At 42.9% G+C, this 13318-nt stretch overlaps 1 protein-coding gene across 1 annotated transcript in view; it reads right to left on the bottom strand.

The window, feature by feature from the left end:
• spop (speckle type BTB/POZ protein) overlaps positions 1-7910 on the bottom strand; it is a gene marked incomplete at both ends in the record, with an annotated part of 129634 nt that extends 121724 nt beyond the window's left edge. Inside the window, 2 exon segments of the mRNA XM_083779017.1 lie at positions 2165-2270; positions 7848-7910. Coding sequence (XP_083635143.1) covers positions 2165-2270; positions 7848-7910 — 169 coding nt within the window.
• Positions 7911-13318: the final 5408 nt, after the last annotated feature.

Here is a 13318-nt window from a genome sequence, read left to right as displayed (position 1 = left end):
TACTAGAGGGTAGCCAGGGTCAAACAATATTCACCCAGTCCGAAACGGACCCGAGACAACCAACTTCCCGGTGACTGCTTCACTGCACCCCATGGTGTTCAGCAGGCAGTGCTGCTCACTGCTTCACTGCACCCCATGGTGTTCAGCAGGCAGTGCTGCTCACTGCTTCACTGCACCCCATGGTGTTCAGCAGGCAGTGCTGCTCACTGCTGCACTGCACTCCTGATTGGCTTCTTTCAATCTTCCGTTACGTTAAACGCGGCTCATTCAAAATGTGAGAACAGACTATATGGATTTTAGAACGTCATTATATAAGTAACGCATAATTATGTCTCATTCTAAACCCTATAAGGTTAAAGAGTTTAACCTTAATGGTCCATCCATTTCAGACCCGTTGCAATTGTAATGGCAATTGTCCTACCACAAATCAACAGCAATGCACATACGCATTTGGAAAGAATGATGGATACAAGGAATGGATACAAGGAATGCATGACTCCCAACATGTAAAATGTAACCACTTGGAACTGAATATCTCTAAGAAGTACAAGATCACCACAAAAGCTTATTCAACTTTCCCAAAGCTGCCTCTAACCACAGACGCATGGACGCACGCACCCGGAACATAATTATGTCACCATGACTGTGTGAGTAGGCTCTATTGTGATTTATTACTGGCCAGACTAATCAATCAAAGTTACGAAGGATTATAATGAAGGGCCAATTTCTGTACAAACCCTTTGATTGCTTGTGTATTCTATTAAACCGATGATGCAATATTTTTTATTGAGGAATAATGCCATACCGCAGCCACGGACACAAAATGTAGCTAATTTATTCTCTTATAAGCTGAAGCTCATCAAATCACTTTCAGTCCCAAATGTAGTGCTGTAACTGTTCATTCAGTAATCATCGGCCACATTTATGCACCTGCTTGTCGTTCATGGACTAGAAATGGCCATTATTTTCATCAGATGTCCGGTAAACCATAATCATGCCGGACCAGCAGTTAAAAACTCTAGTGTAGCTTCTGATATAGTACCACACACGCACGCACGCACGCACGCACGAACGCAAATACAGTCCCAGTCAGACACGCAATTCTCTGAGCCTCCAGCCAACAGACACACACATGGACAGACACAGACACACAGAGAGAGGATCATTTTCTCTTCATGTTGTAATGCTAGTGAATCTTAAGAACAACGGGACAACGGAACTATAGGGTTGGGATTGGGAACCTTTAGGATTTTTAACGATTCCGGTTCTGTAACGATCCACTCTTAACGGTCCGATTCCTTAACGGTTCCCTTTAATGATTCCTATAGCGGGTTCCAAATGGACCCTTACTTACAGCAGGGGTTCTAAACGTTTTTGGACAGGGACCCTCGGAAATGCTTTGGCCATGTATCGGGGCCCCCGCCCCGCACCCTCCCGACCCCCAATGTAAATTGACTGCTACAATAACCTTAACCCATTTAGGCCTGACCTCAAAATTAAAAAAAGATCTTCTAAATCCTTTTCACGATTTTTCAAAAATAGCAGACCTACAAGCTCGTAGCGCGCCACTCGGTGGCGCACTATGAGCTTGTAGATCTGCTATTTTTCAATAGCTAAATTATAACATAATGTTTAAAACACCAAAAGGGGTTCCCGTCCAAAATGGGTTAATAATAGAGACAATACACCATAAATAAATACTGAAACCAGATTAGGGAAGGTGTATGCATGCACTATGTATTATGTAAACTCTCCATTTCCATTTTCCAGCCATTCAGTTGCAAAAAAAAGTTTTTTCTTTTTTTAATATAATTTGGGTACCACCCAAAATAATTTGGCAACCCCCCGAGGGGTCGTGACCCACAGTTTGAGAACCCCTGCCTTACAGGACTGTAACTCTGAGAGTGTACAAATGGAACCAAATGGACCCGTAAGCCATTTGTAATCTCTGGTATAGTAATTGTATAGCATCAAGTCCACATACCAGTGTGATTTAAAAAAAAAACGGTTCCAGAAACGGTTCCAAATACGACGGAGGAACCAATTCTGGTTCTTCAATATCAGAACCGGATCTGAAAAAGAACCAGTTCCGGGTCCCGACCCTAGATGGAACCTCTCATTCTGTAGTCCTCAGTGAGTCTGTGGAATATGTCAAACAGCATACCTCTCTCTGGGACTTTGGAGACCACGAACGTCAGCACCCTGAAGAACTTTGCCCCTGAGTCCAGGTCTTTAACGGCTGGTCGAGCGGCTCGGACACCAATACCACACTGTAATTGGACAAAAGCAACGGTAAATCAATAAAGCTATACCTGAGCGGAGTTTCATATTCTACTCTCTTTGCCTGGTTTCGTGACCAAAACAAATTCAAAGACAGAATGGTATGAGCTATCGATTTCACGACTCTCTCGGTGCACTGGTCAGTCGACATCGCATGCCTCTCGTTCTGAGGAGGCAAGGTCCCTTTAATTGAATGGTTATACTTACAGCAGAAGAAGATTAAAAGGTTTTCTTTATTAATAAAAAAAGTATATATATATATATATTATTTTTTTTACACACAAATACAGAAATGCAGCCGCTACAATATTTTTTAAATCACACCCGTGTGAACTGAGTGTTACAACTCCCCGCCCCCTCTCTCTCTCATTAGCAGGCAACAGTGCAGCACTCTCTCTCTCTGTTTCTGGCACAACAGCGCCCCTACTGGTACTAGTCATATTCGTGCTCATTAACGTCACACGGACACATAGGTGAACAACACATAGATAGGCGGACACAGACATTGCTGTTCTTTGGAGTGGTTGCACCACTCAAAAATGTGGAGAGAACTGGTGAAGTGATTAACTGCAACGTAGTGAAGCCCAGGATTTTCCGTGCTTTGCTCACGGGCACCTATGGAGTGCCCAGGAGGTGAACTGGCACCATCTCCAGCTACCAGTCCACACTCCATACCCTGTGGTGTGGGCAGGACTTGAGCCAGGCACCCTACGCTTCTCCAATCAAGTCCCTACAGTCAGAGCAACTGCCACCCCAGGTACTATAGCCCGTACCAACAGCCTCCTAAATCAGCTCAAACTATATAAATGAAATGGACCTGTAACGCAACTCAAGAACAACTCAGCAGTCAGCAGTGTTATTTGAGGTTGTGTGAAATCTAAGTGACCTCACTTGAAAACTAATGGCGCTGGGAGTTATAAAAGGTTATTGGCTGAAAAGAACAAGCTGCAGAGTTAAATTAACACAGGATTTTGCCGTCTAGACGCCGCAACTGTTGCCCTGAAATGTGTTTATGGACTGAGATGGACAGGGTGAAAACATGGGAGATTTTATGCCATTTAAAACTGAATGGCTTCGCATTCGCAGAGGAAGAAAATGGGACTTTGAATTGCAACCCACAGTTGCACCTTAACACAGTCTACATGCAGCAGAGAAATTATGAACCAAAACAAAAAGTAGTCTCAAAACTTTGAGGCTTTCTTCAGCTGAATCTCTTCTCCTCCCTCCCTCAGTCTCGGCTCCAAAACAAATGAGTTAGCTTGATCCATTTTTTAATGCTTTCTTTTCCCTCTCACTACCGAACACAGTTTTTTATTCTTCACAAATACTAAATCAGGCTACAGCTGAGCATTGGCACCATTATAGTTGACTTTGATTATCAATACATATTCGGAACAGGTCACCACTGTCCAGACTTAAATGCCAGAAATGTTCTTCACGCCTGTGACTGTGACACTTCTAACTTGCTGTGTTGGTAATTCATTCACATTCAGGCCAGGTTTCCCCAGGTCAGGAGTCGGGCTGCAAAGCCTGAGAGAGAACAGGGACATGACCGGTTGAACCACAGGTCCAGTGGTCCACACAGCCTGCCCCACGCTTAGCATGCATGATTTAAATTAAGGATGCACGGAAAGGGAAATTCTTGGCCGAAAACCGAATACCAAATATAAACGAATATGATTAATATTATATATCTTTTCTCCTACCACTGTTGTCATGGCCGTACCTGATTTATGGCAAAATAAATGGTTATGGCAAAAGTTATTATGGGTCCATAAAAGATTTATTCAGCTCTTTTGAATGCATTCATTGCCTCATTGGTGATATATTTTCTGCCTATTCGGGCCGAAACCGAATAGGCCGAAAATATTTTTTTTGCCATTTTCTGCCGAATATTTTCTGCGGACGAATATTCGGTGCGTCACTAATTTAAATACATCTAAAAAGCAGATGGTGAGAGAGAACTGGCTTGTGTCTGACTCCAAGATGGAAGCAGTGGTGGAGGAGGGGAGGGGGGGGGGGGGAGTAGAGGAGAGCATAAAGGAAGTTGGGTATTAGAGTGAGGAATGGCCTGGCTTTCCTTTAAGATTACTTTTCCTCTTAAAACATCCACTTCATCTGTGTCACTCCCGCTCCCAACTTGTTATTGGAAAATAGCTCTGTGCGGGAGTGGTGGAAAGCCATTCGATAGCGGCACTGTCTGCATCAGTCACACACTGACACACACACACACACACACACACACACACACACACACACACACACACATCTCATCCTCCACCTCACAAACAGCCAATAGCACTGGCAGGCATTTGCGACCCCAATCCATATTTCAATTTCCCTCCTCTCATGCAAACTAATTCAATACCTGTTGCCTTCCCTCACAGGCCATCAGTAAAGTGAGAAATTAGCTTCTGCTCAAGCCGTATATCTTTAAAGTCCCAATCCAAGATTTTTTGTAGTAGGCCGCCCCCCCGGCCTACGCCTCATCCCTTACCAAGTAGGAAGAACATCGCCCCCCTAGTGGCGCTATAACAGGCCGACATAAAAGGTTTGGGGCAGTGGTTCTGCTCTGGCCTCCAGGGAGCGTGCGTGCGCGCAAAGTTTCGCCTCAATCTGGCCAACAGTGCTGGAGATGATCTATCTATTCTGCACACAGACAGACAGATACGTGTACGGACGGACGTCGGACGGGGGCCAAATCAGAGTCTCGGACGTGCCTTCAGCCTGGTGGTGGACACAATAATTGGCATCCCTACATCAGACTTAACCCATTCTGACCTGAGATCAGATTCTAAACATGTCTTCTACATCCTGACAGTTTTCTGAAAAAGCTATGTTTCTATGTCAGTGGTTCTTCGATTTTTCAAAAATAGCAGACCTACGAACTCGTAGCGCGCCACTCGGTGGCGCGCTATGAGCTTGTAGATCTGCTATTTTTCAATAGCTAAAGCATAACATAATGCTAAAACCAAAACGGGTTAATGTCTGTTATACATCCATGTGATACTCATCTTCTACTTTTGCTCCAGTAGTTAAAATTAAAAGCTCACATAATCATATTTAGCATATATGCCTAGATGCACACCTATACCCACTCTGCCACACAAACAATTACAAAAGCAGAAAGATCCAGTTTGTATACAGTAAGACAGGCCACGAGAAATGATCAGCACTACTACCATCAATTCCAAGTTTCCAACATAGGAATACGAGGAGGGAGAGGTATAGGTAGGTAATAGCGACAAATTTAGGGGGCTTAAAACGGCGACAGCTTTACGACGCCTGAGTGGCCTCTATGACTCCATTCCTGTCAGATTCTATTAGCTTGGCCTCTACCCTGTATTTTGATTGGCTGTTAGCCTATTCCCAGCGGTAACAGAAGCACCTCCCGTAAATAAGCCAAATGGCTCTGTCCTACAGTGTATGAAGAGGGAGTCTGTTGGGTGGATTGCCGGCTGTGTGTGTATAGCGAACATCTCATTGAGTGGTTGAGTGGTTTAACATGTCACTGCAAGCTGAATGAAACGAAGTCCACACCCACAACACCAGAGGGAGTGCAACAAACCATGTACAACCCAGATTCGGCACAAACAAGGGACTAAATTATTTTCGCTCCTATGCCACCAAAATGTGGAACGCCCTACCAACAGTCATTAAGACATGTGAATCCCTTGACTCCTTCAAAATCGCTCTCAAAGGGCACCTACGGACGTAAAATCTGAATCCCCCCCACCCCCCCCCCCCCCTTTTCCCCCTCACTGTATATGTTTCTTTTCCCTTTTTGCTTCCTTTATGATGAATTCCTGTTCTGTTCTTTAACTATATAGAAGTGTCTATTTGTACGTCTCTAAATGTTTTGATGAATTGAACAAGGTGGACCCTGTTGTAAACAAGTGTAATGCTTAATTGGGTCGTCCACTCACAGTTAACAGTCTTTGTATTGAGTTTGTGCTTGAAATGTACTGTAATTCTGCAAACTGTTAATAAATATTCCAATCAATCAATCAATGAACAGTCGACTAGAGGGCAAACACAATGCATATTAGCATCTTAAAATGAACACTCCTAAGGACAATACGGTAAGGTTAGCACTTCAATCTGACAAGTAGTCTCACTCTGGTTCCATTTCCACCTACAGTATAAAAAAAAAAAACACGAGCTGCATTGTCTGTATCTGCCAGCTGCCAGCTGGAAATCTCAGGACTGGCCACCTGTCTAATGATAGTTTCCATCAATGTGCACAGCTCAGCATTCAGCAATATAACCTCATCTGTCTCCCCCCCTGTAAAATAATCTTGTTAACATGAACATAATGTGTAATTTTGGACTGAAGCCCTGCAGTGCAACTTGTTCTAATTGGACAACAGGGGATGCAAGTAGGAAATATTTAATTTATACCCAGTTTTCCATAAAGATGTATTGGTAAAAGGTGATGCCATTCTTAAGGGCCTTTCAAACGTGAAGCGATACAACGCGCCTATAGTTCATTTCCAATGAGACCTGCGTTTTTGCACAGAGCAAGCAAGCGTATTTACGTGAGCGTGGTCCTGTGAATTTGTTGCACGCTGCACGCGTGCTTGTTAGAGTCGTTATGTGCACACACCCGCAACTCACCAGAACCTGGATTCTGTTTAGCTTTTTTTTTACGCTTGCGTTGTTGCTCCCCTCTTGAGAAGACCTTGAGGAGACCTGTCGTTGATCCAGGCAACACCGCCTGCGTTCCTCGCTTCCACGTTTGAAAGGCCCTTTATGCTAATAACAAGTGGGTTACCTTGTCTAAGTTATAATAATTCTTAGTTTGAACACGCCAGCGAAAGGTGGTGGTGCGGTAAACTCCAGGGCGTTGTTGTTGTTTACCTCGCCAGGGGCAAGTCAGAGAATGTAAAATAAGTTGTCAGTCAAGAGACTTCCACATGCAGGGTTTAAAATACTTTTCGGTTAACTTTCTAAACTTGCTAGAAGTCATTGAGTTGTTCAGACTCCAGCCATCAGTCACCTGAAAGCTGAAACACGCTATTTAAAGAATGTGCCAATACTATTTCCACAAAGAGGACACACAGGCACCCACACACTGTACACACACACACACACACACACACACACACACACACACACACAGAGTATCCAGGATACATGCAGAAGCTACACAAAGGAAGTTCCAACTTCCAACTTGGTGCAGTAGCCTAGCCTGCTGTGTTCCAAATCAAACCACTTATTATGGTCAAAATACTGTACACTGTGTACAGTGTGTACTAGTGTAGTTAGGCGTGTGTCACTCCCAAGCACGTAGTTTACATTTATTAGAGGTGCGCTGCAGCCAACGGTTTATACCATTTAAGTGGTATAAAAGTCAATCAGCTATATGGTATAATATAGTTTGTATCACCGATCGTGAGAAAAACAATTGGTGATCTCATCTGGATCGGTCCCAAAAAAACTGATCAGAGCACCTCTAAAATGTATGAATAAGGTATGCCACATGAAGAGAGGTAAAGATTTATTTTTGGGCCGGGACCACTGGTGTGGACTGTGGAGGTCCGGGCACTCTAGGCTGCAATGCTAACCTGACAGCGTGTCGCAGGTTTGAATCCCGTTCCTGACGTCCTTTGCTGCGTGCCACTAACCATCTCTATCCCCATTTGCTGTTAGTCTACTGACAAAAGAAAATGATTGATTTTTTAATCATTTTATTGTGAATTACTTTTTAAATGCTTTTTATTCCTTTGAACGTCCTTGTATGCTGTAAATTGAGTTGTCATTTTGTATGAAATGAAACGTGCTATGCAAAAAGACTTGCACTACATTGCCCTGGTGTGTAGCCTGTTTTGTATTTAGCTATGTGCTGTATACCAAAAATAGAAAACAGGTAGAGGGTGTGTTTGAGGGGTCAGGAGAAAGATAGATGAATAATAAAGTGCACACAGAAGAAACTGCAAACCATAATGAAATCAGACGTTTGAATCTCAAAACTATAAATGAGCATCGCGCCTGTCACAGACATGCGCAGAGCAAGTTCAGTCAGGAAACCTCAGTGCAGTCGCTTCTGGCCGTTAATTGGGCCTCAGCATCACGCTCTCATCCACATGATTCACTCAGCCAATCACACACTCACTCCATCCTCATACCGGCTACATAAACTGGAAGGTTTGCACTCTTCCTCCTGCTTGCTTGCCTGCTGCTGCTATTTCTGCTGCGCTGCTGTATACAAACATTGCTGCTCACCCTCCTCCACCCCAGCTACCACCTGTCGTTTTGGATCTACCGTTTAGGTACGGGGGATTCGGAGTCCCTATGGTCGGGACTGATGCGCTTGATCTGAGTACCTAAAAAGCAGACCCAATTCATCGCCAAACCATAATAAACATATTGCTCATTTATATTCAATAAATATCTATTCCATTCTTGAGTTGTCCGACTCCTGACTGAAATGTAATCAGTGCCAGTGGACGACAATGGCAGTAGTAGTGAAGTAGTAAAGTACCTCTTTACGCGTGTGTGTGTGTGTGTGTGTGTGTGTGTGTGTGTGTGTGTGTGTGTGTGTGTGTGTGTGTGTGTGTGTGTGTGTGGGTGTGTGTGTGTGTGTGTGTGTGTGTGTGTGTGTGGATGCTCAACAGACCCTATTTGCCAAAGTGCAACATGCAGCGTTGTCCACTCCACTGTCCTACTCTGGTGCATGGAAATGCAATCTTGGGGAAATCACGGCCACACCACTATTTGGCAGGATACTATTAAAGGGAGATGCATCAGCTTGTTGCCTTGTTTATTATTAATAGTGGGTTAATTCATTATGTAGCATGTCCCTCTGCACTTATACTTGAGATGAATGAATTTCGTGGTTACATTCAAAGCAACGTGTAGAAACAGCAACATGAAGCACAACGAGCTCACCAGCCCAGACTCAAGCCCAACACAGCAGTGACCAGCTGGGGCTACCGTTAGCCTAGCTATAATATTATACAGACTACAGTTAGCTTTGGAAAGTGTTTATCGCGTTTAGTCTAATATGAAATACAAACACACACTACGAAATGAAAACATGCAACTCATGAGTAAACCATGCACTGATTTCCATTGCTTTAAAACTCACCTTTCTTTCGTTGTTCGCCGAAAGGCTAAGTATTTTTGACAGAAGCTGTCACTCCACATCCGTGTTACGAAAGGAGATACGCCCAATGAAAACATTGCCATGCTGTTACTGTTTTGGTTTTCGACACGAGTGTTGTGCCATGTGCATTTAGCCTTGCGGCTTTCATGTGTGCATGTGGGTAGTTTGCCAATTAAATAATTGTGGTTTATTGGTTTTCCATAGTATTCCTACTAAAATCGTTTTCGAAGTGAATTAAGCAGTTCACACTTAATTGATTATAATGATTTATTTTTCTTTCCTTCTTTTTTCGTTCTTCTTTTTTTTTCTTCTTATTTTGTCCTGAAGTGTTTGTTCAATATAACTCCACTCAAGTCCAGTAACATTTTCAGGTCGGGATAATTGGAAACTCAGTAGGTAGCCTACTCTCTGCTGATTGCTGATTGGACTAAATTGGTGACACAACCTCAAAATGTATTAAAGAACTTCAGAAATAGAACACTGTTCAGCTTTTACTGAACAGTGAACACATGCTACTAATGATTTCCATTACAACATAGACAGAGCTTTATTTATTTTTTTATTTTTTACAAAAAAAAAATGATTTAACCAAAACTATCACTTACACCTAGGGTCTGGGCCTGGGGACCCCCAGGGGTTCCAGGGGGTCCCCAGCAAAAATGAGTTAATATTGGGCCGTGGCTCAGTGGTCCAGGCACCTTGGCTGGTAGTCCGAGTCTGGCAGTGTGCCGCAGGTTCGACTCCAGATCCCGACGGCCTTTACTGCATGTCACTCCCCCATCTTTCTCCCCCATTTCCTGTCAGCCTACTGTCTGTCCCTCTATAAAAATAAATAGAATAAAGGTGAAAGCCGCAAAAAAGGAGAAGACTGGATCATCACCTAGATCTGCATATATGGGGCCGGCCAGCAACTCTACATCTGATCTCAAACCTCAAACCCTTATATCTCCATATATGGAGCTGACCTGTTCTGACATAATATGTTGATCATCTGACCTCATCAAACCCTGTACACTCAAGACACGCTCCATTTATGGCCAGTACAGAATTCATTCCATATGTTGATCTGACCGCCCTATGCCAAAGCGCCAGTGCTCGCTCAGCAGTCTGGGCGAGCCCAGCAGTCTGGATGAGGGCGAGGTCGCTTCTCGCCCTCAGGGCGTTGGAGTGACACACAGCAAAGGTCGTCGGGATTGTGAGTCGAACACATGACAGGCTGTCAGGCGGCATTAGCAGCCTAGGTGCCCTATAGCCGTCTGGGCATACCTGTGTCTGAAATGAAAATGTTCTTTGAACTGACCTACACCACCTTTAATTTAATGGGTGTTGAATAAAAGAATGTAATGTGGGCCAGGGCCTATACAAACTTTTGGTTTATTAGTGGCAGGCAGTGTTGTTGCAACCTAGAATTACCCTATGTGGGCAGGGCTATTGGGTATAACTTGGAAATTTCACAATATTATAAGAAGGTTGAAACGTGATGATGGATTTCTCTTTTGAAATGTTGAAGAAACAAGGGACCTACTTTGACTTTGCTGTGTGTGAAGTTCTTCCAATACCTTAAACAACAGATGAAAACAGATCTGGCAAATGTAAAAAGGGAAGCGAGACGGCACCTGGATTATTTTTCTTTGTTTGATCTCTTGATGAAAACAACAGCTACAGTCACTGTATTTATATGTGGTCCGTTTGTTTGCACCTGGGAACTGCGGGAACCATATTCCCACAGTGCAGGACTGTATAGATTTGTTTTGACATTTTGGTACAGAAAGAATTCGCAGTAAGCCAAACTATTCTACTTCTTCTTACTTTTTAATGAACACACATACATATTCATAAATGTAGCATTTTCCCAGCCAATGGAATGCTTCAGTACATGAAATTGTATTACTCTCTCAATCCCAGTTTATGCCACAGGTCTGTCGTTGGGTTCAGCGGTGGCTCCGCTCTGGAGTTTAATGCAATTATACATAAATAAGCACGTGCTGGTTGAGAAGAAGTCAGGGCCCTTTGGGGCGATGCCGAGAGAGAAAATAGAGGAAGTTTTAATTAAAGCTGCAAAACTGCACTCCCACACGTGGAGTAATATAAGCAAACCAATACATGAGGGGAGACATTTGCGTGAGCATATAGTGTGCATGTGGCGGGCAGGTGTGCAGTGTGTGTTAATGTTGTAGCTCTTCAGTAGATGCTGACATGTGCTTTGAAGTGTGCCTAGCCCTATAGTGACCAGTCAGAAGAATGTCAATCACCAAATAATTAATTTGGTGAATGACATCATTTATGATCGATTTGTTACATTATTTTGTTTTTATTATTGTGTATAACTTAAAATGGATGCTCTCATCCTGCATGATATTATATCCGTATTGTTTTCATTTCAATTGTCTCGAATATCAAAATGTGATATTATATAGTTTTGCAAAGCACTTCATGACATTGTTTTGAAAAGGGCTACTCTCTGTCCTCACACACCTTTTTTCTTTTAAAGATTAGTTTTTTTGGCTTTTCTGCTTTTATCGATAGTATCAAGTGAAGATAGGAAAGAGGGAGAGAGAGAGACGGGGAGAGACATGCAGCAAAGGTCATCATGAATGGGACTCGAACACACGACACACTGTCAGGCCAGAGCCTATAGCCTATGTGGCATGCGCCTGGACCACTTGGCCAGTGGGCGCCCCACTCATTTTAAAGTGACTGACAACACATTGTTCTGGTGTTGTGTGTGTAGCCATTATTGTAGCCATACATTATTTTCTGCGAAATGTTTGAACTGACAGTCTCCTCGTAATTAGTTACCTAGTTGTGGGCAAACACACAAGCCAGTGAAAGGTTGATGAGGGAGTACTTCAATTGGAGTATAAAGTGTAGATTACATTACGCTGCTCTCACTCAATTACTCCAGCATACCGGGTGGAGGAACATCAGGGGTGGCTGTGTGTGTGGAGGGTTAGGGTAAAGATGGTGAAAATATAGTGGGGAAGAAATTCTTAAGAAATGTTGAATATGGGTGGGGAAGGAATTAAGGAGACAATGATTGTACCGTGGAGGGTGTTTAGTGCAGTAAGTTGCTGGATGCTAGACAGAAAAGATGGTGAGCCAATTATTAAATCAGGACAAGGTCAGGGATATAGAAGTATGTGTAATTATGAAAGGCAAAGAAAATATAGACTGAAGGTGTCTCAGTTCTTTCAACTTGGAGGTCTCAGACTCCACATGGAAAGCTGGATGTAATGACCTTCCAAAAGTCTTCCACCAGCCAGCCACCAGCATAGTGCTTTGTACATTTCAAGTGCTTCTCATTTACGTTTTTGTGTTGTATAATAATACTACTACTTTAACTAAGTTAAAGAGGGTATACAGAGCAAAATCAGTTGAAAAAAGAGCCAGAAAATAAATCAGCAATGTGTCCTTGTCCCTGAGTAAATTCTCAAATGGATTATTGAGCCAATGAGTTAAAATCAGTGGCCATTTAGCGTGGATTTGTCTGCTAGGCAGTGATAAACTGCAATTTGCCTTTCTTCAGCTTAGCTCATCGATTCTAAAAAGGAGATGCTTGAAGGACATTTTGGCGTAAACAGGGCAATGGCAGAGAACAGAAGGGAAATAATTTGATTGCTTGGCTGCACTTAAAAAGACAATGAGAGATAATGTGAATATGAATAAGTAATTGTTACAGACCCTTAAGACGGATTGTTGATGCTTAATTACTGATTCTGATGTTTGAACAAGGCACACACTATAGAGTAGAATATTTCAGAAGGGAAAACAGTGGCAACTCAGACACCAAAGAGAAAAAATGTGAACTTGAGGCAAATTTGAAAGCAATTATTTAGCAGTGTTTTAAGATACACAATGAGGTTGGAAAATATTAGAACAGTGTTATAAGACGCATACAGTACCATATGAATGTCCCATGTTCATTGAATT

Source organism: Protomyctophum parallelum (assembly GCF_964188405.1).
Source record: "Protomyctophum parallelum genome assembly, chromosome: 13".
NCBI lineage: Eukaryota > Metazoa > Chordata > Actinopteri > Myctophiformes > Myctophidae > Protomyctophum > Protomyctophum parallelum.
Note: the sequence above shows the minus strand (reverse complement) of the source record. Positions and strands in the feature narration are given on the sequence as shown.